This window comes from Dendropsophus ebraccatus, chromosome 6 (assembly GCF_027789765.1).
Source record: "Dendropsophus ebraccatus isolate aDenEbr1 chromosome 6, aDenEbr1.pat, whole genome shotgun sequence".
Lineage (NCBI taxonomy): Eukaryota > Metazoa > Chordata > Amphibia > Anura > Hylidae > Dendropsophus > Dendropsophus ebraccatus.
The window spans coordinates 122,203,445-122,230,438 of NC_091459.1; the positions used below are offsets into that span (position 1 = coordinate 122,203,445).

Here is a 26,994-nt window from a genome sequence, read left to right on the forward strand (position 1 = left end):
TTTCTTGCAGCTACAATTCATCTCTTCTGAACCTGCAGGACAAACATCTTAGGCTCCGCACTTTTACAACTTCCATTGTTTGTGTCATGTGCAGTAAAGTCAGTAGGTATGTGGGAGGACCCCTGTATATAGGATCCTCTGCGGTGTTGTGCCCCATTGTAATAATGCCTCCTGCTGTATTACCCCACATTGTAAAATGTCCCCTACTGTGCACCCTCATATAGTAGTAATGTCCCCTGCTGTTCCCCCTATATAGTAATTTCCCCTGCTGTGCCGCCATATACTAATAATGTCCTCTGCTGTGCCCTCATATAGTAATAATGCCCCCCAGTGTGCCCGCCATGTAGTAATGTCTCCTGCTGTGCCCCCATATAGTAATAATGTCTCCTGCTGTGTCCCCCATATAGTAATGTCCCCTGCTGTGTTCCCTATATAGTAATAATGTCCCCTGCTGTGTCCCCCAAATAGCAATAATGCCCCATGCTGTGCCCTCATATAGTAACAATGCCCCTGCTGTGCGCCCATAAAGTAATAATGCCCCCAGTGTGCCCTCCCTATAGTAATGTCTCTTGCTGTGTCCTCATATAGTAATAATGCTCCCTATGCTGTGCCCCCATATAGTAACAATGTCCCCTCTGCTGTGCCTCCTATATAGTAATAATGCGCCTGCTGTACCCACCATAGTAATAAAGTTCCCCTCCTGCCTACAATCAACCTGACCGCCATCCCCACACACACTACCCCACCTGACCCCCTTCACACACACTACCCCATCTGACCCCCCACATACACACTACGCCATTTGACTACACACATACATACATACTTCCCCACCTACCCTCCACACACACACTACCCCACCTGACCCCCCTCCACACACATGCACACTACCCCACCAGACCTCCACACACATACACACTGACCCCCCCTCCGCACACTATCCCCTCTGACCCCCCTCCACACACTATCCCCTCTGACCCCTCTCCACACACTATCCCCTCTGACCCCCCCTCCACACACTATCCCCTCTGACCCCCCTCCACACACTATCCCCTCTGACCCCTCTCCACACACTATCCCCTCTGACCCCCCCTCCACACACTATTACCTCTGACCCCCCCACATGCACACTACCCCACTTGATCTTACATACAGTAGCTCGCTGCTGCCGCTGCCTACTTGCCTCGACCTGTGCCTCACCAAGAGCCCGCGCGACATATCGACATGTTCTTCCAATCAGCGCATATCGGGAGCGTAGAGCCGCTGCGGCTGGCTGTGGTGCACGCAGCCAATCAACGTGTGCGCCATGGCCGTCCGCAGTGGCCCCACGCTCCCTCTCTGCGCTGATTGGATTGGAGGAGCACTGCCGAAGAGGTCCAGCGGTATGGTGGTGGGCGGCGCCGGCCGGGGCAAGTCTTGGGTGCTCACATGAGCGTGGTCGCGGCAGCTGCGGGTGGGATTGACGCTCAGATGAGCGCAGACCAAGGGGGGCCAACGGCCGGGTGACGGTCTAGATGTGGGGGCGCGTGGTGCGTTATCCAACCCACGCTGTGTGAGGTCCCAGGGGTGCCACCAGCGCCCCCTAACTGTTGGCACCCTGTGCCTTCGCTCGGCCCGCCCGGTGCAAGAAACGGCCCTGATGGGTTTATGAGAGATCGGTCTTGTCAGACTAATCAGATCAGCGTCTATTAGGAGGTCAGTTAGATACTGGACCTGTTGTGTATCTGGACATTTCAAAGGCATTTGATACTGTACTACATGGAAGGTTGGTCTATTATTATTAATTTTTAAAGTACCTTTGATTCCAGAGTGCTATACAAGCAATAAGGAAAGACAAACAGAACATTACAAATTCAAAACATGCTACATGAGTAAGGTGAATGTCAAACTGGTACATAGGGATAGAGCAGTGCTTCTCAAACTGTGAGGCGCCCCCTAGTTGTTGGTGAGGTGCAGCTGAGGAGTCAGTATTAACAAAAGTGACTATAAGCTGCACAGTTCTTTCCCTAAATGCAACAATCTCTGGTTAAGGAACATTATTGACTCATTTTATGCTTATTTAATGTTGTACAGAGGTTAGGAGACAAATGAAGGGTAGACTGAGCAATAGTTTTTTTTTATTTTTGCATGGACTTCCATCACAGATGGTGAGGCCCAGCCTCTTCTTGGTCAGTCTGGTGAGGCCCAGCCTCTTCTTGGTCAGTCTGGTGAGGCCCAGCCTCTTCTTGGTCAGTCTGGTGAGACCCAGCATCTTCTTGGTCAGTCTGGTGAGGCCCAGGCATCATTTTGCCTATTAGGTGAGGCTCCAACAGAAAACGTTTGAGAAGCACTGGGATAGAGGACCCTGCTCGCGAGGGTTTACAATCTATAAAATGAGGATTATGGGAAAATATATGTAAGGGTATGTTCACACGTACTGTATCCGCAGCGGATATTATGCTGCGAGTTCGCAGCAAAATCCGCTGCGGATACCTGACCATTCACCTTAATGAGATGACATACTCGCAGCAGGATTTTCATCCTGCTACGAGTATGTAAAAGTCAGTGCCCTTAACCCCAGCAGCCCAGGTACATATTTTACCGGGTCCCTGCTACGGCTTGCTTCAGGGGCTCTCAGCTTCTCGCCAATCAGTGCGTTGCTTTTACATAGTACCATCACCTATATACATAATGAAGAAGACTAATCAAGAGAAAGATGGGTATATGACATAAACAGCCTTTTTATATAAAAGTGACACACCCTCCGTGGTGTGAATGTACATCTGATGCATAAACCAGGAGGTATTACCCGTAATTTGTTCTCTGGCTACCTAAATGTTACCATAATGCCTTAGGGCAGGGCAGGCAATGTTTTCAATGTAATCATTAATATAACATACGTATAAAATACTAACTGTGAAAAAATGTCTCCTATTAGTAACATTTAACCCCTAGACGACCCTGGACCTACCGGTACGTCCTGAGCTATGAAGCGCGCTCCAGAGCGGAGCGCGCTTCATAGCAGGTGGGGACCGGCTGCAATCAGCAGCCGGCACCTCACCGTTAATGACACGCTGCAGCAGCCACGGCGTTTAAATGTAAGTGACAGGGGGAGTCCCCTGTCACTTACCGATCATGAAAACGGACCGCCGGAGGTCTCTCACCTGCCTCCGTGCGGTCCGATCGGCGCTCTGGTCACTGAGCCTCTGCAGGCTCAATGAGCAGGGCGCGGATAACACTGATCAATGCTATGCTTATGGCATAGCAATGATCAGTGTGTAACATGAAAGTAATCAATGTACAAGTCCCCCAAAGGGACTTAAAATGTATTAAAAAAAAAAAAAGTTAAAATCACTAACACACTGCCCCAAAGCCCCTCCCCCAATAAAAGTTTAAATCACCCCCCTTTCCCATTATATAAATAAAACATATAAAAATAAATAAACATATAATATACCGTAGCGTGTGTAATTGTCCGATCTATTAAAATATAACAAGCGTCATTGCGACCGGTAAACGGCGTACACGAAAAGAGGGAAAAAAGTGCGCGGATTACCAATTTTGTTACATTATATATAAAAAAAAATTAATAAAAAGTGATCAAAACGTCCGATCTTCACAAATATGGTATTATTAAAAACTAAAGATCATGGCTGAAAAAATGACACCCCATACAGCCCAGTAGGTGAAAAAATAAAACTGTTATAAGCGTCACAATAGGCCCATTATATTAATATTTAATTGCCAAAAAAAAGGATTTCATTAAAAAAAATATATAACATTAGAGAATCTGTGTAAACCTGCATATGGTTGTGTTCGGACTGACATATAGAGTAATAATATCATGTCGCTTTTACCATATAGTGCATTACGTAGACACAGGAACCCCCCAAACGTTACCATATTGCATTCTTTTTTTACGATTTCACCTATTTATATCTTCATAAATTATATATTTGGGATTTCATCATACATGTTATGGTAAAATGAAAGACGTCATTACACAGTACAACTATTCCTGTAAAAAACAAGCACTTACATGGCCTTGTAGATAGAAAACTGAAAGTGCTAGAGCTCTTAGAAGGGGAGGAGGAAAAAACGAAAGCGCAAAGATCAAAATTTGGGTCATTTTGGGCCTGGTCCTCAAAGGGTTAAATGGGAAAAGTTAATTTTGCATCTTTGTTTTAGGCTCTGATAATAACTGAAGTATGTTATGGTTTTGTCTATTTTTCGTATTTCAGACATCAATTTATGGAATTATGCTCTTAATAATATTATTCTGCTATTGCCTGTGAGCGGCTAAGTCATGTTAATCCTTGAACTCCCTTAAATTATAGAAAAGCCAGTGGCGGTATCATGGCTCATTGCTGAATTGGCACCTTTGCTTGGTGTAAGTTTTTTTTTTTTTTCCATCACTACTTCTGGATGTAACAGAAATTAGAGTGGAATAAAGCAGCCATAGTATAAGCCAAGGGACTGGGGTGTACATTAACTTTTTACGGCATATTTATTACAACCAGGAAGTGCTGTATTCTTTCCAGTCTGACACAGTGATCTCTGCTGCCACCTCTGTCTGTGCCAGGAACTGTCCAGAGCAGGAGAGGTTTTCTATGGGGATTTGCTACTGCTCTGGACAGTTCCTGACATGGACAGAGGTGGCAGCAGAGAGCACTGTGTCAGACAGGAAAGAATGCACCACTTCCTGCAGGACATACAGCAGACTATAAGTGCTGAAATATGCAAGATTTGTAAATAGAAGTAATTCACAAATCTGTGAAAAAACTTTCTGACACCAGTTGATTTAAAAACAATTATTTTCTTCCATGTACTCCTTTAATCAGTAGCCAATTTGGTTTGGTTTCATGAAGTTTACTGTAGATCCAATAAATTTTATATTTGTCATTATGTTGAATATCAACATACCTTTCTGCTACATACAGGGACATATGGGGACGTGGTAGTCAAAAGTCAGTGCCCATTCCAAAATGCAGAGCATGGTTTGTTTATTTATTTTTTTGTATCAAAGAAATGATGTCACTGTTTTATGCAGTAAAAATGTGAGATAAAAATCCCAGACAGATTTTGATGTGAATGCATAACAAAGAGATTTAAAAGTTATGGCCGTATTACATTTTGATCAATATAGTAAGGGAACGCTGATCTGCTAGATCAACACTTGTTTACTGAGCCTATTACAGGACTCAATTATCGTGCAGCAAAGCCTACTCGGAGATCGTTAGCGATGTCCATGCATTCCTTGCTTAAGAAGTGTCATAATAAAGTTCATATGTTACCTCTCCATGCTCCCCATTGTCTTCCTGTCTTTTCCCTGCTCCTCGTAGCCTCCAGTGGAAGTTCAGAAGCGGTCTCTGAAGTGACAGGCCGCTCAGCCAATCACTGGTTTGCAGTGGTCCCGTCCTGGCCAATGATTGGCTGAGTGGCTTGTCACTTCAGAGACCACTCTGAAGCTGCACCGTCAACTGTGGGGAGCGTGGAAAAGACAAGAACACACAGAGAAACGTGGACAGCTAAAGTATGAACTTTATTATCTTCTCTACACTGTCATCAGCCGTCAGCTACACATCTCTATTACACATAGCAATGCACACCTGGTGGCCGATAATGTTAGGTCAGGACCTAAAGACACAATCAGCCGATGATCGTTGTCATTGGGTCATTGTTTACTTTACTACACGGAGCGATGATCTGCAAATCAGCAGATTATTGCTCTGTACAATAGGGCCCTTAAGAACCATGCTTCTGGTTAAGGATCCATTCCTTGTTTTGGCTATAATTAAATAGAATACATGCAACAGCATCAAGAATGGAAGGTCAAGTTTACACTGTGTAGTGCAACCAAATGTTGTTCCTAACTAGAGAAGTAACATAAAAGAAAAAAACGTTCTTTTTTTTTTTCTTAAATACTGCATTTATTGCTTATTTCGGGGTGCATGAAAATGTCAACAAACTTCAACTGCATGAATACAACCTTAGGCAATTTTCACACACTGTATTTTGGCATTAAACAATGGCCGTTGTTGAAGGTTGTTTACCCTGCTGTTCTGTTCTGCTCTACTATACACATGTAATGTTCCAGTAATGTTTGATTAATTTAACAGTTTTATTTGAATTTTATTTGCATTATTAGGGTACAAACCCACTTGCCGGATCTGTTGCGAGTCTATGTGATGCGATATTACTGAAGCAAAGTAAGCTGCGATAGTGTAGTCCATAGATTCCAATGGGATAGAGAAATCGCAGGGGATAGTCTGCGTATTTTGTTAACCTTGTGGAAACTGCGATTTTGCTGCGTTTTTGTTAACTTTGGAGGCAGTGAGTAAAGTTTCCCGCCAGGACGTCATGACGTTAGAACGTCACTTCCGACGAAGGTGCTTGAGAAGAAGCAAGGTGGAGGAGAAGGAGGCCCATTGTGTTCCAAATACTGAGGGAATCTTCAAGAGCAGCGATGACAACTTATAGTCGCATGGGTATTAACGTGACTGATATCCCTGGTAAGTGCACAAGTACAGGTGATAGTGGCGCTTCGGTTACTGCAGATATACCGCAGCGCCACTATCACCCGATGCCTCGTTTTATGCAGCCTCCTCCGGGGACCTCCATGTGCGGGTAGGAGGTGATAGTTAAACCCGCGATGGGGGGCGGGTTAGCTGCGGGGAGTGTGTGTGGCCGGGAGGAGGGCGCGCACATTTGGAAAACTAGATACTTTCCCTTCACCCCCAATCTGCCCCATGCTCCCGACATTCTTCCACATGCTCCAACAGGTCTGGCCCATTTCCCCCTCCCCCTAGTGTACCACATGCAGGCTCCCCTACACCCCAGCTCCCCATCCCACCCCACCCCCGGACACCAAGGTTTCATGTGGCCCCATGCTCATATATAAGTTCCTGACCATCATCTAGACTTGTACTACGGCACCCCTCATCTTCACATGTACTACTTCTCCCCCCTCTTCTATATCTGTACTACTACAGCCCTCGTCATTACCTGTAATACTACAGCACCCCTCATCTGTCCCTGTAATACTACTATACCCCTCATCTGTCCCTGTAATACTACTACACCCCTCATCTCTCCCTGTACTAATACTGCACCCCTCATCTCTCCCTGTAACACTACTGCACCCCTCATCTCTCCCTGTACTAATACTGCACTCCTCATCTCTCCCTGTACTACTACTACTACACCCCTCATCTTAGGGCTGGGCGGTATACCGCAAAAATACAGATACCGTCACTGGCGTTGGTCAACCGACCACAACCTTTCCAGGACGGTATCAGCGGTATTTCTCCTCCCCAAGCAACCCCATCCTCATTACAGCGCCCTAGCATCCCCGCTCCTACCATGCCTGACCTGTTAGTTCTGCCGCCCAGGGGGAGGGGGGTTGATCCTCCCTATCACCCCTAGATCCAAGCCAGGGCGAACATAGACTGGCGCAGGGCAGATGACAGGAGATTGTGCTTTGGGCTGACTGAGAAGGCAGGTGATCAGACATGTCGAGCAGGCTGCGTCCAGTGCTGGTGCCGGGACTGCTCTCTCCTCCTAGCTGGCGGCTATGTTATGAGGTGCTCATGTGTGATGCTCAGCCAGGGACACTATCAGCAGAGAACATGACACTCGCCTCCCGCACCACGTGCTGTGCAAACACTAAGTGATGTGAGCCCAGGAAGTGTGCGGGGAGAGAGCGCTGTGCCTGGGGCAGCGAAGAGCTGCCAGCCAGTGACAACCTAACCCTGCTCACCTGCACTGCGTCTGCATCCACTTTTTGTACTGGACAATAGGGCCGGTTAAGAACAGGACCTGACAGAATGAAGAAGGGTGGGTGTGTGTGTGTGTGTGGGGGGGGGGGGGTAGATAGATACTATTTAGAGAGGAGAGAGAGATAGGAAGCTGCTGGTGGGAGTTCTTTCAGAAATAGAGAGATAAGAGAGAGAGAGAGATAGGTAGGATATAGAGAGATAGATAGGATATAGATAGATAGATACTGTTGATGGATAGATAGGAGATAGATGATAGGAGAGAGATTAGATGGATGGATGGATGGATAGATAGAAGATAGAGAGATAAGAGATAGATATTGTTGATGGATAAATAATTAAGAGATAGATGGATAGATAGATGGATAGATAGATGGATAGATAGATAGATAGATAGATAGGAGATAGATAGATAGATAGAAGATAGATAGGATATGGAGAGATAGATAGGAGATAGATAGATAGGTAGCTGCTGGTGGGAATTCTTCCAGCTTGGCCTTTGACTGCATTGTAAGTGTATGCAGTCAAAGGCTAAGCCGGAAACTCTCCAGCATGCAACCAAAGTGACAGCCCAATGGCAGGATTTTGGAAGCATATCCTGAGGGCCACTCTAAATGATTGGTACTTTTTTAAAAAGAAAAAATAATGAAACAAAAATTCTTTAGTTTATCCCGGCCAAATGGGTGTGGCGTATAAACAGGGTGTGTCATAAGTAGTTTTCATTACTGCGGCTGCCTGTACGATTAATCGTGATATTGATTTATCGCCCAACCCTACCTCATCTATACCTGTACTACTACTCCCCCCTCTATTTCTGTAATATTACACCCCTTGTCTTTATCTGTACTACTGCTGCACCCCCCATGTTTACCTGTACTACTAATGTACCCCTTACCTTTACCAGTAGTAATTCTGCACCCCTCATCTGTACCTGAACTACTAATGGACCCCTCATCTGTCCCTCTAATACTACTGCACCCCTCATCTCTACCTGTACTACTACTACACGCCTCATCTATACTTGTACTTCTACTCCCCCCTCTTCTATTTCTGTACTACTACACCCCTTGTCTTTATCTGTACTACTACTGCACCCCTCATCTTTACCTGTAATACTAATATAATTTTACATTGCAGGTGGAAGGATATCCATGCATTTGGGATATAACGCACCCAAAGTACAGCGACCGTCATGCGAAGCATGACGTGTGGACCAGAATAATTAGAGAGCTGTATCCGGACTTACATACAATGTCTCCACGGTTGCAAAAGCAAATTAGTGAGTGTAATTTTTTTTTTTTTTGTTAATGTCAAAAGTTAAATAGGTATCTGCACAGGTTCCTCTGTATATTTCAAATAATTTCAAACCATTCATTTCCTGGCTATCTGCAAAGTGTTAGCATAATTTCATATTAAGGATAATGCTAAATTAGTATGTGTTATGTTATGTAGTTGTCGGTATATTTAATTGTTCAATTTGTTTTTTAGGTAACGATGTGCGCAATCGTTGGCGATCAGTACGAGACCAATTCCGGAAATATCATAATGAAAGAGGAAGAAGCGGGTCATCACCACCAAGGCGACCATTTGTCTACTCAGACCAACTACAATTTTTAATTTCTGGTAGAGAGCTAAGAGAGTAAGTATTTTAATTAACCATCCTTTCAATTGTTTTGAACCACTTCAGAATTTCGATTCTATGTTATATGGATGCTAATGCAAAAATAGAAAGCAACTTAACTTACAAGGTATTGCTTTGTTTAAAAAAATGTTTAATTTAATTTACACATTCTATCCAAAAAATTGCAAGTGCTACCATAATTTCAATCATTATACAATTTCATTGTTATAGGACGGATGGAAACATTAATGCTCCCGAGACTGAGACCGAGGAGAATATGCTTGCTTCATCAGACTCAGCAGGTGATTTTGCACTCTCCCAGGAGACTGTAGCGGGACCATCTCAAGCCTCCGGCCAAACAGAAATTCGACCACCTATGACCTCTGAAGGGGTGCCACCTTTGCCCAGACAAAGGGCAAGATCCTCATCAAGAAGCATCCTGCCCCGCGCTGTTGAAAAAGAAACCTTAGAATTAATTCAACGCGTGGATAAGGAGGATCACTGGGATCAGTTGGGTGCAACTATTGCGGCACGTGTGCGCCAGCTTCCTAGCAATCGCCAATGGGTATGTGTGCCTGCCGTATTTGAACTCTTGACCTACTATTCTAATACTCACCAAATTCCAACCAATCTTTATATTTTAGGTGGGTTAAAGAATATATTTGAACCAAATGTTAACACCCCTGCAGTAGAGGGACCACAATTTTTCCATCATCCCGGTATGTTTCAACCTATTCAACATAGATTTCATGGAGATAACGTAAGGCACTCTGCTGAAACACAAGATGGCTCTGTCAGAGAGTCTACTGTCTCCACACAATCCAGTTTCCTAGGGCTGTTAAACTCCCCTATTGAAAACACCAGTGTTCTTACACAGAACACATACAGTACTCCTAGCACAGAAGTGACACAACGTAAAACTACTAGTACTCCACCAATGTCTTTCCCACCATTCTAAACTCGTTTTACATTGCATTGCCCCACATGTATGAGGTGTGCAAATAAGGGCTAACCGCATTTTTTTGGTAATGTTCTTTTAAAATTAATGGCCAGCTTAACCTGGTGGTTTGTGTTTACACTATTTATGTTTCAAAAGTCATGTTTACAATCAGCTGTTCACAACTGTAATCTTGTGAGGATTGAAAAGCACAAAAATGAAGATGGCAGTAGAACATTAGTTTTACCACACTACTTACACTATGCTGCATGTTTGGTTGTAGCTGAATGTCCCCCATGGTTTTGCCAGTCTAAATTCTAATTGTTATGTCCAAAAAAGACAAGCTTCAATATTGCACAAGACCAAAAATCAAATAGGTTAACAGCTTTTGAATAATTGCTGCACTAATAATGGAGTGCACCAATTATTTGATAATGTTTCCCTATCTATCCCAAATTTTTAATATTTTTTTTTCTAATTTTACCCCCACTAAGATGCGACCTATAGTGTTGCATATTTATTGCTTTGCTTACCATATTCTATATAAACATCTCATGCTGTCTTTGCATTTTGTCAGATAGGAAACAGCCTTTACCATGTTAAATTGCATAGGGAATCCTTAGTGTTTTTGGCTGCAGATACTCCCATGTATTACTTGGTTTGTCTAATTGTTTTCAGCCACTGCACTACACTACATGCAATGTTGCCCCTATATTCTTCAGCCACCAAAGAATACGTTCCCCCGCCCCACCCCATCAGCTTAGGAGCAGGGCTGTCTGAAATGACAGACCGCAAAAGCAATCACTAACTAGGACCATAGCCCCCCGTGATGGCCTGAGTGGTCTGTCCTTTCAGACAGAGCAACTCTGAACCAGCTGGGACTCGCTGGACCTGGAGAAAAAGACCTGCGCCCGGACAGGTAATTTATGCAGCTAGTGCTTCCAGGACATTGGTAACGATGTCACGGCAGCCCTTGTTCCAAGATCATTGTGGCCATGGATTGGGCCCCGTACACGAGCGGTAATCAAGTCGATCACCCCTCGTTTAGGTAATTGATTGTCCGGGGGAATAGAACCCTAACTTCATCATAAACTCTTTCGTCCAGAGCTTACAATCCAATAATGACTTGGCAAACTTCTAATTGAGACTTGACCCCTCACAGATTGTTCATTTTTTAGCTGATGAACCTTTATATTTACATATCTTTTATATGTGTTTTTATGTTTTATTAAGTTATGTAAGAATAAGTGCTCTATGCAATATAAATAACAGACATATGATTATACACTTGTAAGTGGGCCTCATAGTTTACACATATGTTTAAAAAGTTACTTCTAATTTCAGCAGACAATACATATGACCTTAGTGCCTTTTGAATGTATCCGTATAATTTACAAAATGGACACCATGTTCAAGGATGTAGCCATCTTTGTTGGCAGAGTTGTTTAGCCCCCAAAGATATATATGCTTTGCACATGCATCTGATTGCCGTACCAACTTCCCTTCCTTCTTGAACTGTCCCACATGTAATTATATAATCTTTTTACGCCACTAGTTGAACATACAGTTGGCTGTTTTGGTAGATGTGAACAAATGTGATGTTTTTACTAATCTAAGCATACACAAACATTTAACTTCTAAGGGCTTAAGATACTATTATAAGGTTTGAATGTAATTCTGAATGGAGCACAAATGCCCAGTGCTGTGTTACTACTGATATGTAATCAACACAAATGTTAAGAAATACCAGTGTCAAGTTTGACTTTAAACTCACCTTGTCTACTCTATGTGCTTGTTATCATTTAGACTTTCCAGTTTATGTGTTTCTTCAAGATCTCAGTTGTGATTTTGACACACAAATGTACATATGTTATGCTCTCCCACTGTTTCATCTGTTCCTTGTGTGGCCCTAAAAACTGTTACAAAAAATAATACCCATTACAATGTTATTCAACTTTCAATTGTGTATTATGTATGTGAGTGGCCCCTTTATCCGTGTGTCCTCTCCCTCCCCCCCCCTTCCCGCTAAATCTGGGAGTGTGTTACATTATACTCTCTGCATCTTGTGTCAACACGCAGTCCCCCATTTAGGAACAATGACATAGCATTTGCCAGGCTGACAGAAACGGTAAATCTGTCCTTCATGGCGGCCCCCGTCTACCACGTCACCAGCTCCTCATCCGTGATTGGCAGAGCATTAATGTGCTCAAACAATTGGGGATGAGCCAAGTTATGATGCGGGAGAGGGGGGCCGCCATGAGGGACAAATGGAACGGTTCTGGCGCCCTCACAAACACAACCTCATTGTAGGTAGATGGGGGACATGGGTGGAAATTAGAAATAATGAGTCTAATGCAACACACTTTTGGGTCTACCGTGGATGGGTGGAAACACGAGAAAGGGGGCCATTGACATACCTAACACACATTAAAAACTTGTAACACTTAGTAATGGGTATAAGTTATTTGGCTATATTTTTTTTTCTCTTTACTACCCCTTTACCAGAAGTCTAAAAAAAATTGCACTACTCTTAATAAACCTAATGATGTATTGCTAACTATGTGCAAATGCCTTATGGAAGTGATTTTTTATATTGTTCAGACCACAATAGTTCATCGTTATTTTCTTCCCTAATCAGCAATTTAACATGTCTGATAGACCAATTGCAAGGCTGTAATTTGTAGAGTTGTGTGTGGAGCACTTTGAGGTTACTTACCAAATATTTTGTATTGAACTAATGTCTCATTCCTATGTAGATAGTAGAATACACATATTCCAAATGGCTTTGTGCAGGTAAATATTCTAAACAAATTACAACAAAATGTCTAATTAGACTATTGCATTTGCCCACACAGGTTACAGTAAACAACAATTTGCACTTATATCAACGAGAGCACATGAAGGCCCATTTTCCTTGCACTACATCATGCCTTTGGAATTCACATCCTTGATAATAGGGTGATGTCTATATCCATCTTGCAGAGCTGTTTTGATGGAGGAGCTTTTAGGGGGATGCAAGTGGGCTGTAATGTCTCTCTGCCATTGTCCACCCATGTCACCATAGACCAAAAAGTATCTGGGTGGGTTCATACTACCGAATTTTGAAGGACAATGTCTGCAGATTTTCATCGGCTGTCCCCGCTCACGGGCTCCATATAGACCATGCTATGGGTGGGCGTATTTCGCTATCTGCCTAAAAAAGTGTGTTCCGTGTTCTTTAGGCGGAACACGGAATACGCCGGCCCATTGAAGGGTGCATATTGAGCCGGCTGAAAGGTGCGCGGCCTTGCGCGTGGACATACCGCGAAATTCCGTACAGTTTTTCCACGAGAATTCCTTAGTATGAACCTGCCCTTTGAAGGATGGTTACTGACATACCCTTTGATGTATCAGGACGTGAGCCCTTGATGCAAGATGTAGAGCAAGTGATGCTGCATGTTAGAAGCACTTTATTGCTATTCTGTTGCATATTTGTTTCCATAACTTGTATTGTTAAAATTGTTTGGTAGCAACTTTTTAAAGCACTCTTCTTCTAAGTATGTTATACATTAGCATAACACAATAGGGTTTTAGCGCATCCTCTATTGATGTATTACTTTTTTGCAAAACAAGTGTTATGAGTAGTTATAGCAGACCAATTAATGTTTGAAGGGCAACTTAGTTGAACCAGAATATCTATATTGTTCCTTCTATTACACTGTTGGCCTATCTCCAAATACCAGGTCATCCAAAATGTATGTTTAGTAGGGACACTCACATCATATTAGCATGTGTCATGTTAAAGTGTTGTCATAATGTGCACACCTGCTATATTGTTGTAAAGCAGGTAGTGTTGTGGGAAAGGTTTAAAAATTTATGTTATTGTTTGTGGTTTATTATAATTGCCAAATGACCCACGGGACCTGTTTTGAATGTTAAAATATTGTAATGGTTTTTTATATGCAGTATAGCTTTTACAGATTTTGGAAAAGCCTCTAAAATGTAAAGTTTTTTTTTCATAAAGCATTGAGAACTGCAATTTCTTGTCTGTGTTTTCATTTTTTCAATTTATGTTCAAAACAATGATTTCAATACATTTGAGGCATGAATGTAATTATAAAGACCATTAAATTATTAATCAATCCATTAGGCTATGTTCACACAGAGCAAAAGGTGCTGATTATGCGAGGAAAAATTTCCACCTGATATCAACTGACACAGAATGTAAGGGGAATCCCTGTGCACTTCTCCACGGCATACTCGAGGAATCCGCACTGATTCCGCATGCATTCAGCGCTGAAATTCAGCTAGTATTCGGTGAGTAATAATACAGGGAGGTGCCAAAAACAATTTTGCAGACTTTGGAGACTAGGCTGTCTGGTCCCTGAATATTCTAGAACAGATCACCTCAGAGCTGGCAGAGGAAAAGGAGCAGAGGTGAGCAGAAATGGCAAAACATCACCGCTTTGCCATTGATGGAGATGCACTAATTTCAGAGGTATGTATGTTTTGTTTGGGAAACTTTTGCTGTGTTCATATGCGGTGTGCATGCTGACATTGTCATTTCTTTCCTGTGGGCCCCTGGTATCACCTCCTTTGGGTTATCTTGGGATTTCCCCACCCTTTTTCCCCCCCATTGTTGCGCTGATTCAGCGCGTAATTTCCGCTTGTATTACGCACTGAATACACGCGCATTCAGCGCTGAAACAGAAAATCAGAGCCACATTGATTTGTATAGGCTTCCGCTACCAGAAGAATGAACATGTTCATTCTCCTGGCGGAGAGCGGATTAGCCACGGAGCTGTCAGCGAGGAAATTCCACCGTGTGAACTGCAGAGCGGAATTTACATTCAACACAATGGAAATTAGCTCTGTACCTATTTTAATGGCAGAAATTTCAGCGCTGATTCAGCACCGAAATTCAGCTGTTTTTGCTCTGTGTGAACAAGCCCTTATCAGGCGATGCTGTATGTTACATAGTGACTGGGGGTGTATGTAAATGAGTTACGTATGTATGTTGATAATTGCAGCAAGCAGGTATTGATTGTACAAACCAGTTTTCTGGGTTACACTGGGCAGATACTGTGATAAACTTTTCCTTATTTTTGTTCACCTGCACATATGTCCTAAAGAAACTGGTTTAGCCAATCATGCAATCTGGATGGGTTTTCCTGAACAATTGATGATCATTAGTGACGGGCACACCTAAGATTTTTGCACGAATGTTACAGTTTTTTCCATTTGAACTTATTACACCAGACCCCAGACAATCCTTTTATGTAATAATGTTACGCACTGCTGAATAAGTATCTCTGGGTGTTCTGGTCGACAGGAAGTTTCCCGGAATAGAAACAAGAAATGTCTCAAAGTAATTTTTTTTCCCAATCACTAGGTGTCTGGTCGGGCTGACCCTTATAGCATACCATTATTCGTCAGCTCACAAGCAAACCACCACCCGTCAGCAAAAAAAATTTTAGGATTCCTGCAATGAACAGCGGATACTTTTCTGGCGGTATTTGATTTTTCATAATCATGATTCAAGACCTGTTTTTTAAAAAAAAGAATAAAATTTTTTTAGAATGGGCCATAAATATGTGCTTTACATAGCTCTGATGCTCATTAGCGTACCTCGGGTGTAGACTTGCAATTTGTTGCTTTTTTGCTTGGCATGTGTTTGGGCAATATTCCATGTTCTGTATACACATAGCACACACCTGTGGAGCCATCATCGCAGAAAGTTGACATGCACATTTGCCATGAACAGTGCTCTTGTAGTCAAAACCCTCAAACTAATGTAGAGAAATCAAAAAAGTGATAGTTGAATTCACCATGAGAACATAGCAAGTATCTCACTTTATGTGTGGCCACAATGCTATCTAATGTGCTTACCTCAATACAAATTTGCTGTGATTTTGTTAAAAAGATAATATAACCCTTGCACTGCCACACAAATTTTGACTTAAAACTGGTGATGCTGGTAAGATCTCTTATAACATCTGCAAGAAAAATCATAACATTACAATAGTTTAAATAGCTGCTCTAGCTGTATGCAGAAACCGAACTTTAATTTAGCCTAATGTGAAACACGTGAAAACACCTCTCATCCACACAGCCACTTTGTACCAATGACATTCTACCATCATGGAACCATGTCCAGATTTTGTGTCTACTTTTGTCAGTGAACTTGAGTTCAGATAAGTAGTGTTGTATGTAAATTAAGCCGTAATCGGCTTGTCCATCATAGTTATGATGATGTAATAGCATTAATATTAAAGTGTGGCAGATTTAAACCTTTTTGAAATGCACAGCATGAATAGGTTTGAAACTCATAGAAAGAGAAAGGGAAGCAAGGAGGTAGAAGAGTGTGTAGTCCAACCTGTATCAGGCATTCGCTTCAGTTGTCCAACGTAGACAGGATACAACTGTATGTTGCTGTAGACTGGGTTAAGAGAAAAGGTACATTTAAATCTAGAATTAAATAAAACTGCACCAGTGACACTATTAATTGGGTTTGTAATATTGTGTCAGACATTATTTCTTAGTGGTGTCCAGAGGCAAACAATAACTTAAAGGGGTGGCTCATCATACTCAGTTAGGTTGGTTAGAAATTTATAATTAACGGTATGGCCTCCCTAATAGTTTGCCTTTCCAAACCATTATTTTCATTATGCATTTGTGTATAGCTGTATTAGTTGTTTGGCCCCGATGACAGTAAATGTGTGTGTAAGTAAAGGCTACATTTGAAGTGTGCCTATGCTCATGTATACTAATGATATTTGTATATACAGTATGTAGATGTTACAATGTCAGTAGGAAGTCAAGATTTAAAATTACATTGGCAGAATTGGTAGTTGCGTATTCACAAATAAATAAATATTTTGTCTCCAGTAGATACCTGTAAGTCAAGTGATGTCTGTGAACCCAGAGGTCTGTTAGAAAACTTGTTCCACGTTGTCTAACACCACATGGAAGCCCTGGGACCTCCGTGCAGAAGTGGCTACTCATCACCGACACAGGCATATTGCCAGGGCACGGCACCTTCAGGGGACATGAAGTAGTCAGCGTACCGATCCCGGATAGCTACCCCCAAATTGGATGGAGGAAGGAAGTCCCAGTTGACAACATTATCAAGAGTGGCTTGTGGTTCTCCATTATGTCATGCACTCCATTTGGATGTGCATAATTGTGGAGAACACAGCAAGCCTTGATAATGTTGTCAACTGTCCTCACATCCAATTTGATGGTAGTACCCAGGACCCTCCACTGATTACTCATGATCCCAAAGGTGCATTCCACAACTCGACGTGCCCTAGACAGCCGAAAATTAAAAATTATTTTCCTGGTATCCAGTTCTCTTCGTGGATATGGGCGCAGCAGGTTGGTTAATAAAGGGAAGGCCTCATCCGATATCATCACAAAGGGAACTGAATCTGTGGAGCCAGGTAAAGGTTCGGCAGCTGGGAGCGTTTCGCCCGCTCTGAGAATTTGCAGCCCAATCTGTGATGCTTGCAACCAGTGGCGGATTATAATGTGGGCGGTTTGGGCGGCCGCCCGGGGCCCAAGGCTCCGGGGGGGCCCGCGCCGCCCACATTAAGATCTTGCATAGCAGCGCCAGCAGCACATCACTTTCGGGGCCCAATGGGCCCCCGAGTGATGTTCTGCTGTGGCGCGCTGTCGTCGGAGTCCGCCGCGGCACCGCCCCCTCTCTCCTTGCCGTCTTTGCGGTGCCCGTACTTCTCTCCTGGCGGCGTGATGACGTCACATCCTGCGCGCCGCCAAGCAGAGAAGTTCGGGCACCGCGGGGCTGCACTGTGAGCTTCCGGCCTGCTCTCTCTGCCGGAAGCTCACCCTGGCTCCCTGCCGCCCGAATATACCCCCTGCCACCCGGCTGTACCCCTTGCCCCTTAGCTGCTCTCCATGCCGCCCCATCTTCTCCCCCTGCTGCTACCCCCATCATCTTCTCCCCCTGCTGCTACCCCCATCATCTTCTCCCCTGCTGCTACCCCCATCATCTTCTCCCCCTGCTGATACCCCCATCATCTTCTCCCCCTGCTGCTACCCCATCATCTTCTCTCCCTGCTGATACCCCCATCATCTTCTCCCCCTGCTGCCACCCCCATCATCTTCTCCCCCTGCTGCTACCCCCATCATCTTCTCCCCCTGCTGCCACCCCCATCATCTTCTCCCCCTGCTGCTACCCCCATCATCTTCTCCCCCTTCTGCTACCCCCATCATCTTCTCCCCCTGCTGATACCCCCATCATCTTCTCCCCCTGCTGATACCCCCATCATCTTCTCCCCCTGCTGCTACCCCATCATCTTCTCCCCCTGCTGATACCCCCATCATCTTCTCCCCCTGCTGCCACCCCCATCATCTTCTCCCCCTGCTGATACCCCCATCATCTTCTCCCCCTGCTGCTACCCCCATCATCTTCTCCCCCTGCTGCTACCCCCATCATCTTCTCCCCCTGCTGATACCCCCATTATCTCCCCCTGCTGCCACCCCCATCATCTTCTCCCCCTGCTGCTACCCCCATCATCTCCCCCTGCTGCCACCCCCATCATCTTCTCCCCCTGCTGCTACCCCCATCATCTTCTCCCCCTGCTGCCACCCCCATCATATTCTCCCCCTGCTGCCACCCCCATCATCTTCTCCCCCTGCTGATACCCCCATCATCTTCTCCCCCTGCTGATACCCCCATCATCTTCTCCCCCTGCTGCTACCCCCATCATCTTCTCCCCCTGCTGCCACCCCCATCATCTTCTCCCCCTGCTGCTACCCCCATCATCTTCTCCCCCTGCTGCTACCCCCATCATCTTCTCCCCCTGCTGCTACCCCCATCATCTTCTCCCCCTGCTGCTACCCCCATCATCTTCTCCCCCTGCTGCTACCCCCATCATCTTTTCCCCCTGCTGCCACCCCCATCATCTTCTCTCCCTGCTGCTACCCCCATCATCTTCTCCCCCTGCTGCTACCCCCATCATCTTCTCCCCCTGCTGCTACCCCCATCATCTTCTCCCCCTGCTGCCACCCCATCATCTTCTCCCCCTGCTGCCACCCACATCATCTTCTCCCCCTGCTGATACCCCCATTATCTCCCCCTGCTGCCACCCCCATCATCTTCTCCCCCTGCTGATACCCCCATCATCTTCTCCCCCTGCTGCTACCCCCATCATCTTCTCCCCCTGCTGCCACCCACATCATCTTCTCCCCCTGCTGATACCCCCATTATCACCCCCTGCTGCCACCCCCATCATCTTCTCCCCCTGCTGCTACCCCCATCATCTCCCCCTGCTGCCACCCCCATCATCTTCTCCCCCTGCTGCCACCCCCATCATCTTCTACTCCTGCTGCTACCCCCATCATCTCCCCCTGCTGCCACCCCCATCATCTTCTCCCCCTGCTGATACCCCCATCATCTTCTCCCCCTGCTGCCACCCCCATCATCTTCTCCCCCTGCTGCTACCCCCATCATCTTCTCCCCCTGCTGCTACCCCCATCATCTTCTCCCCCTGCTGCTACCCCCATCATCTTCTCCCCCTGCTGCTAACCCCATCATCTTCTCCCCCTGCTGCCACCCCCATCATCTTCTCCCCCTGCTGCCACCCCCATCATCTTCTCCCCCTGCTGCCACCCCCATCATCTTCTCCCCCTGCTGCCACCCCCATCATCTTCTACTCCTGCTGCTACCCCCATCATCTTCTCCCCCTGCTGCCACCCCATCATCTTCTCCCCCTGCTGCCACCCCCATCATCTTCTCCCCCTGCTGCCACCCCCATCATCTTCTCCCCCTGCTGCTACCCTTCATCATCTGCTGCCACCCCCATCATCTTCTCCCCCTGCTGCTACCCTTCATCATCTTCTCCCCCTGCTGCTACCCTTCATCATCTTCTCCTCCTGCTGCTACCCTTCATCATCTTCTCCTCCCGCTGCCACCCCCATCATCTTTTCCCCCTGCTGCTACCCCCATCATCTTCTCCCCCTGCTGCTACCCCCATCATGTTCACCCCCTGCTGCTTCCCTGCCTTCCCAGCTTCCCCCCCCCCCTCCCCGGCCTCATTTGCCCCAGCTTCTCCCCCTGTCGCCCCAGCTGCCTCCCTTCCCCAGTCACCCCCAGCTCCCCGCCTGCAGTTGAGTTGGGGCCGGAGAAGTCTTCATGATGCTGCGCCAAATAGAGAGGAAAGGAAAAAGTGAGCGACGGCAATCGGAGAAGACGTCACCTGTGAGTCATTAGTAACTGCACTGTAATCACTTATAGGCTGGGTTCACACACAGTATATTTCAGTCAGTATTGTGGTCCTCATAGCAACCAAAACCAGGAGTGGATAGAAAACACAGAAAGGATCTGTTCACACAATGTTGTAATTGAGTGGATGGCCGCCATTTAATGGCAAATATTTGCTGTTATTTTAAAACAATGGCTGTTATATTGAAATAATGGACGTTATTTACTGTTATATGACGGCCATCCACTCAATTACAACATTGTGTCAACAGATCCTTTCTGTGTTTTCCATCCACTCCTGGTTTTGGTTGCTATGAGGACCTGACATGAGGACCAAATACTGCCTGAAATATACATAGTGTGAACCCAGCCCTATAGTGTGCAGAGCCTGTGTACCATTGGGGTCTAAATGGGTCAGTGTTTTGTTTGCGGTAGTGTACTGACACAGCCCCGGGGTCACTACAGTACACTAGCGAAAACTTTTAAACTAGAACCCAACTACAACTGCAGGCACTACAACTCCCAGCATATTATGAGGGCTGCAGACTGTCAGTACATGCTGGGAGTTGTAGTGCATGTAGCTGTTTGGTCCTAGGTGCATTATACACTGGATTCTTTGTGGCATATAAGAATACATAGATCTGTGGGGGCTCAGTGCAGGGAAGTGACCCCAGAACATCACTAATAGGGGATAGAACAAAAACATCCCCCCTATCCCCTATTAGTGATGTTCTGGGGTCACTTCTATATACTGATCCCCCTCAGACCTCTGTATTCTTATATACCCCACACAGCCTGCTGGGGTGGCTGGGGGGGGGGGGCCCAGGTTGGGTGGACAGCCCGGGGCCCAGGGTACATTTAATCCGCCACTGCTTGCAACACCCGAGAATCCCCAGTACTGCCATAGGCGCCAATATCGATGGCAACAAATTTACAGTTTGCATCAGCCACCGCCATCAGGACCACAGAGAAAAAAATTTTATAATTATAATATCTGGATCCTGAGTGCGGTGGCTGTTGCACCCTGACATGTTTGCCATCGACTGCGCCCAGACAGTGTGGGAAATTGGCAACAGTCTGAAAGCCTGCTGCAACCTGACGCCAAATCTCCTCGGTTGGGCTCGGCATCACCATAGGCTGCAATTTCTGCCAGATAATGACGCATGTACACTTCACAATTCGGGAGATGGTTGTGAGACCAACTCTGAATTGGAAGTGCAGGGATGCATAGCTCTCGCCTGTGGCTAAAAAACTGTATGTGATGAAAGCCAAGTAAGGACGGCCATTCCAGCATATATGAAATAAAAAGAGAAATAAAAAAAACAATCAATAACACATTACAATCTAATATCCAGTCACATTTTCAGTGACACACTAAAATAGCGATGGTTAACACTTAAAAAATGTTGCTATATTAGTAGCATTATTAGTAGTATTATGCAGCAATATAGCTATTTAGAAACAATGGTTAGGTATTTAGGACGACAAAGACAGGCCTCCCAATTACATTTAAGCGAGGAGTAGTGAAATGTCTGCACTATTTATAATTCAAGAAAAGGGGCTTGTGTCCTTTTTTTCCCAAGCATTTTATTATTGAGTATGGTGTATATGAAAATCTCCCTCCCCCCTTTCATAGCGACCATTGTAGGCATAGGTGGATTGGCCATAGTGTTGAAATAACATAAATCATTATACGTCGTAATGACTTGTTAACACACCCATTCATTGAATAAAGTGTATTAATCATGCTTAGAAGCCCCATGTAAATGGCAGTCAAAAATGAGGTTTCCAATTTGCTTTCATTGCTGCTAGTTGTATTCAATTTAACTTTATCGTGCACATAAACTTTTGCTGAAGTCCTGTTATGTTTGCATGTGGGAGCAAGTATTCTGAAGATAATTCAAAGCAAAATTTGACTTACAAACAGTAATGTGTTATTCCCATTACAGTCACATAGATGTAATATTGTAAGTTATATAATGTACAACCCAGAACACAACTCACCGCAAGGTGATGAGTAGCCTCTCCTCTGCACATATTGCTCGTCTCAGTCGCGTGTCTTCATACGTAATGTCAACCGCAACAATTCTCAACAGAGTGTCAAATTGTTCCACCGATAGGCGGCAAAAGGCTTGAAATTTATCCTCATAACTAAATGATTATCAAAAAAAAAAAATCATATAGACATTCCACTTAATATACGTCAACTGTACTGAAAAGAGCACAACACTTCGTTGCAATGTAATTTTTATATGTAGTGTTTTTTTGTTTTTTTTAAATATTATAACTATGTGGTATACAAAACGCAGGAGGTAATGTAGACCTGAAAACTGACTATGACAAGAGTAAAGGCCAGAATTAGCACACCAACGTCACCGGGGAAGTCCAGGAGGGTGGTGGGTCCAAAGTTAAAAGTGGGGTTATCATATCCGGTTAGGAATGGGGGGAATAAAATTGGTTACAGAATGTGAAAAATCTGGAGTGGTGGGCAATATAATCATGGGGGAATACTAGTCAATTGGGGCAGAATAGCACTCCCAACACTTTCCAAAAGTTCGCCTGCTAAGCCACAAGGATGTCAATACTCCCTACAACTACTCATAAAGCAGTTACACTCCTTCTGCTCAGACATCCTTTATGTGTTATATTCAAGTTATGTCAAGGAATACTCAAAGTGTATTGTTGTCAAACTATCAACATAATGCCTAAAACCCAAAGTGGGTGGCTGTAGCAGACGTGTAAAGGAACCCTTAACTATGGCACACATATAATTGTAATTTAATGCCATTGCTGATGTTTACTGTCATTATGTTAGGTGCAATTGAGTGAGAGACTGTTTTGGTATGTATTTCCACTACCCCATATCACCATGACACCAAAGGAAACTTACCGACGCAAATCCAGAAATAAATTGTAGAACACCCCTGCACTATCATGATCCTGCAGTATAGGATGGACCCAATAGCGATGTATTTGTCTTTCCTGAAAATAATGTATTCTATAATTAACTGTCTTGCATAAGTCCACACAATCTTTATGGTGACAATAATACATTTTACAACATGGGTCAGTAAACATATGAAACTATCTTTTTACACACATCCAGCCACCTAAGGGCTAGCTATTAGAAAGAGAATGTCTTATTGACTTTATTTTTGAATTCCAGACTAGACATTGAAGGCTATCACAGCCCTGCAAGGACCATAATAGGAAGCCCCAAGTTGATTGTCTTGCATTGTGTTATATAATCGCATTGGTTGAGTTTGTGCTTTGCTTTTTTGTGCCCATTGTCACTTAGCATATGCTAAGCATTGGCTACTATGTGGGGCGCTATATGGGGGCATTGGATACTATGTGGGGCATATATGGGGGATTGGATACTATGTGGGGCACTATATGAGGCATTGGATACTATGTGGGGCACTATATGAGGCATTGGATACTATGTGGGGCACTATATGAGGCATTGGATACTATTTGGGGCACTATATGGGAGCATTGGATAATATGTGGGGCACTATAATGGGGGCTTGCCTACTATGTGGGCACTATTGGGGGGATTGGATACTATGTGTGGCACTATAAAGGGGGATTGAATACTATGTGGGGTACTAAAAGGGGGATTGGCTATTATGTGGGGCACTATATAGGGGGACGAGTATATATTAAACTCTATATTGTATTTAGCAAAGTTGGGGGGTAGTCTTAGGGTCCTATTAAACCAACAGATTATCTGACAGATTTTTTTAAAGCCACAGCCAGGAATGGATTTAAATAGTAGAGGAAGAAGAAAACAGGAAAGAGGCGGCGCCTCGTGTGATACCGTACAGTAAGGAAGAGGGAAGGTGAGGTAAGTCGGAAGCTCACCTTGTTGCCCCTTGGGCTTTATGCATATCACCCCTGAAATGGGGTACCGTTGTAGAGTCCGAATGGTCCTGGTGCTGGAGACTGCAACCTAGTATGGAGTAGCACGCCGGGATGCTCCCTAAGTGGGGGCCCATGCAAAATTCCTGGAAAAGAAAAAAGTAAAAATTGCCAAACTCCTTGGAAACACCAGCGCTGTCTTCACAAAGTCATGGTACCAAAGTTTTTAGGTGAAAGCAGTAAGAAGTGTTTATTTCAGATAGCACAAATATAACGCGTTTCCAGAGCCTAAGCTCTCTTCATCAGATACAGTGCCTGTATCAGATATAGGCACTGTATCTGATGAAGAGAGCTTAGGCTCTGAAAACGCGTTATATTTGTGCTATCTGAAATAAACACTTCTTATTGCTTTCACCTAAAAACGTTGGTACCATGACTTTGTGAAGACAGCGCTGGTGTTTCCAAGGAGTTTGGCAATTTTTCCTTTTTTCTTTTCCAGGAATGGATTTAAGGAAGAGGAAAAATCTCAGTCATTGCTTTATGACCTGTTCTCTGGTCATAGTCCATTCCTGGATGTGGGCCCAAAAATCTGTCAGATAATCTGTTGGTGTAATAGGGCCCTTAGATGCCCAGTGATCTTATAAACCAGAAAATATGGGTAGTCTAGGAATGAATAATGTGGTTCAATGACAGGTAAGCCTGAAGTTATCAGGGGCTGAGAGGGTTCTTTCCATGTGGACTACACAAATTAGTAATGGACTTGTAATGTTGGGTTTACACAGAGATCGATTTATCAGCTTAATCTGACTGATATGTGAAGCCAAAGACATGAACATAGTAAACACATGAACATCATGTGTTCCACATTCAATCATGGCTTTGGCTTCAAAAACCAGTTAGAACAATCTTTCTGTGTGGCCCCGTTCCCGCTGAGCAAAGGTAGCGGAAATCCGCGATAAAATTGTCCACCACAGAATGCCGTTAGCGTCCCACTCATAATGGGAGTCTATGGGAGGCGCACGGTCCTGCTCTGTACGTGCTGAATAATGAACATGTTCATTCTTCAGCACGTACAGAGCAGGAGCGCGCGCCTCCCATAGACTCCCATTATGAGCGGGAGGCTAACAGCATTCCGCGGCAGACAATTCCGTTGCAGAATCCCGCTACCTTTGCTCAGTGGGAACGGGGCCTAAACACAGCCATAGTCAGGAGCAGTCATCAATTCACTCATTTTTTTGTGTATTTGAATTTCTGAATTTAAATTTGACCCACTGAAACTTATTGCATTGGTACATTTACAAAAGGTGGTTTGAACTCAAATGGCTGAACAACATGGCAAAAGGAGATTATATGCCTCCCACCTTACACCCACAAAATGACAGTCAATAAACTGATAATGAAGTTTACCTCATGACGTCTACACACACTTAATGCCAGACGCAAAAGTAATTTTAAATATGGCCTCCTAAGGCGAAGTGGGCGATTAGAAGACATGTTCTGTCACAGTAGAAATCACAACCTTTTTCACCTCACAAGAAAAAGATTGAGGTAAATTCCTGTCACAGCATACAATTTATGCAGAGTGTATTACTCCCACACACACATCAACAACCTTTATTGAACAACATGACAAGTGAACAAGCTACTAGAAAATCGCTAGAGGAGACTCGCATATTACAAAACGCACCTGCGATTTTCTCCAAACAAAATCGCACACAAAACGCATCACCAATACCTGCGAGTTTCCTGCGGATTCAATAAGAAGGACTCGCAACAGATCCGGCAAGTGGGTTTATACCCTTAGGCTATGTTCACACAGCGTAAAAGTACGGCCGTTGTTGCAATCGGCAACATTGGCCGTACTTTGTACGGAAAAACACGCTGCATGTTCTTCTATGGAATCCCAGCCGCGGCGTAGTATACGCTCTGGTGAAGATCCCAAGCGGCGCCGCAAACAACTAACGTCAGTTTTCTGCGGCCGCTATTCATTGAATAGCGGCCGTAGAAAACCCTGTCAGTGCACACTATGAAGCGAGCAGCTCCGGCTGCTTGCTTCATAGTGTGCTATGGGGAGTTCTGATCAGAACTCTACGGCCGGTACAATACGCTGTGTGAACATGGCCTTATACTGGATGTGAACATGGTTGTTCATAGGCAAATGAAAAATGAAATCAAAAATTATTTTATACTTTGTTTTGTGTCAAAAAATGTTACATGGCCTTATTGCATTATTCATACATATTGCACATTTGCGCACACCAAAAAAAATCTTAATAAAACTAAACCATAACTAATAACATCAAACTGTATGTAAATATATTAAAAAAATATACAAAAAGTAGTTTTTTTTCTATAAAATGAGAAAAGATGAGTTTTAAGAGCTGTCTCATGTGTGCGCTCTCTCTCTATGTTCTCTCAAATTGTATTGAAAGTTGAGTTACTGTATAGTATAGAATAGTATTGTACTTGTCTACTGATAAGCTAAAACACCCCCTTTAGCAGCCCAAAGTAAAACAAACACATTGTATCAGACAGAATTTATTAGTGTTCTTTTCAGGTCATCATTAGATAATAGAACCAGCTAATGGTGCGTTTACACAGAGAGATTTATCTG

General features: G+C 44.3%; 1 protein-coding gene and 1 pseudogene across 2 annotated transcripts; one reads left to right on the forward strand and one right to left on the reverse strand.

The window, feature by feature from the left end:
* Positions 1-3,856: 3,856 nt before the first annotated feature.
* LOC138795986 (uncharacterized) lies at positions 3,857-14,278 on the forward strand. 2 transcript variants are annotated; one of them, XM_069975812.1, is made up of 5 exons: positions 3,857-4,369; positions 6,128-6,491; positions 8,892-9,033; positions 9,243-9,393; positions 9,607-14,278. In XM_069975812.1, the coding sequence occupies exons 3-5, from the start codon at positions 9,006-9,008 to the stop codon at positions 10,331-10,333; spliced, it is 906 nt and encodes a 301-aa protein (XP_069831913.1). In that variant the 5' UTR covers positions 3,857-4,369; positions 6,128-6,491; positions 8,892-9,005; the 3' UTR covers positions 10,334-14,278. The 2 variants fall into 2 exon arrangements, with proteins under 2 accessions (XP_069831913.1, XP_069831912.1); XM_069975811.1 differs by lacking the exon at positions 3,857-4,369 and having other exon boundaries at positions 5,439-6,491.
* A 2,966-nt stretch (positions 14,279-17,244) lies between these two features.
* LOC138795272 (uncharacterized) lies at positions 17,245-25,792 on the reverse strand (annotated as a pseudogene).
* Positions 25,793-26,994: the final 1,202 nt, after the last annotated feature.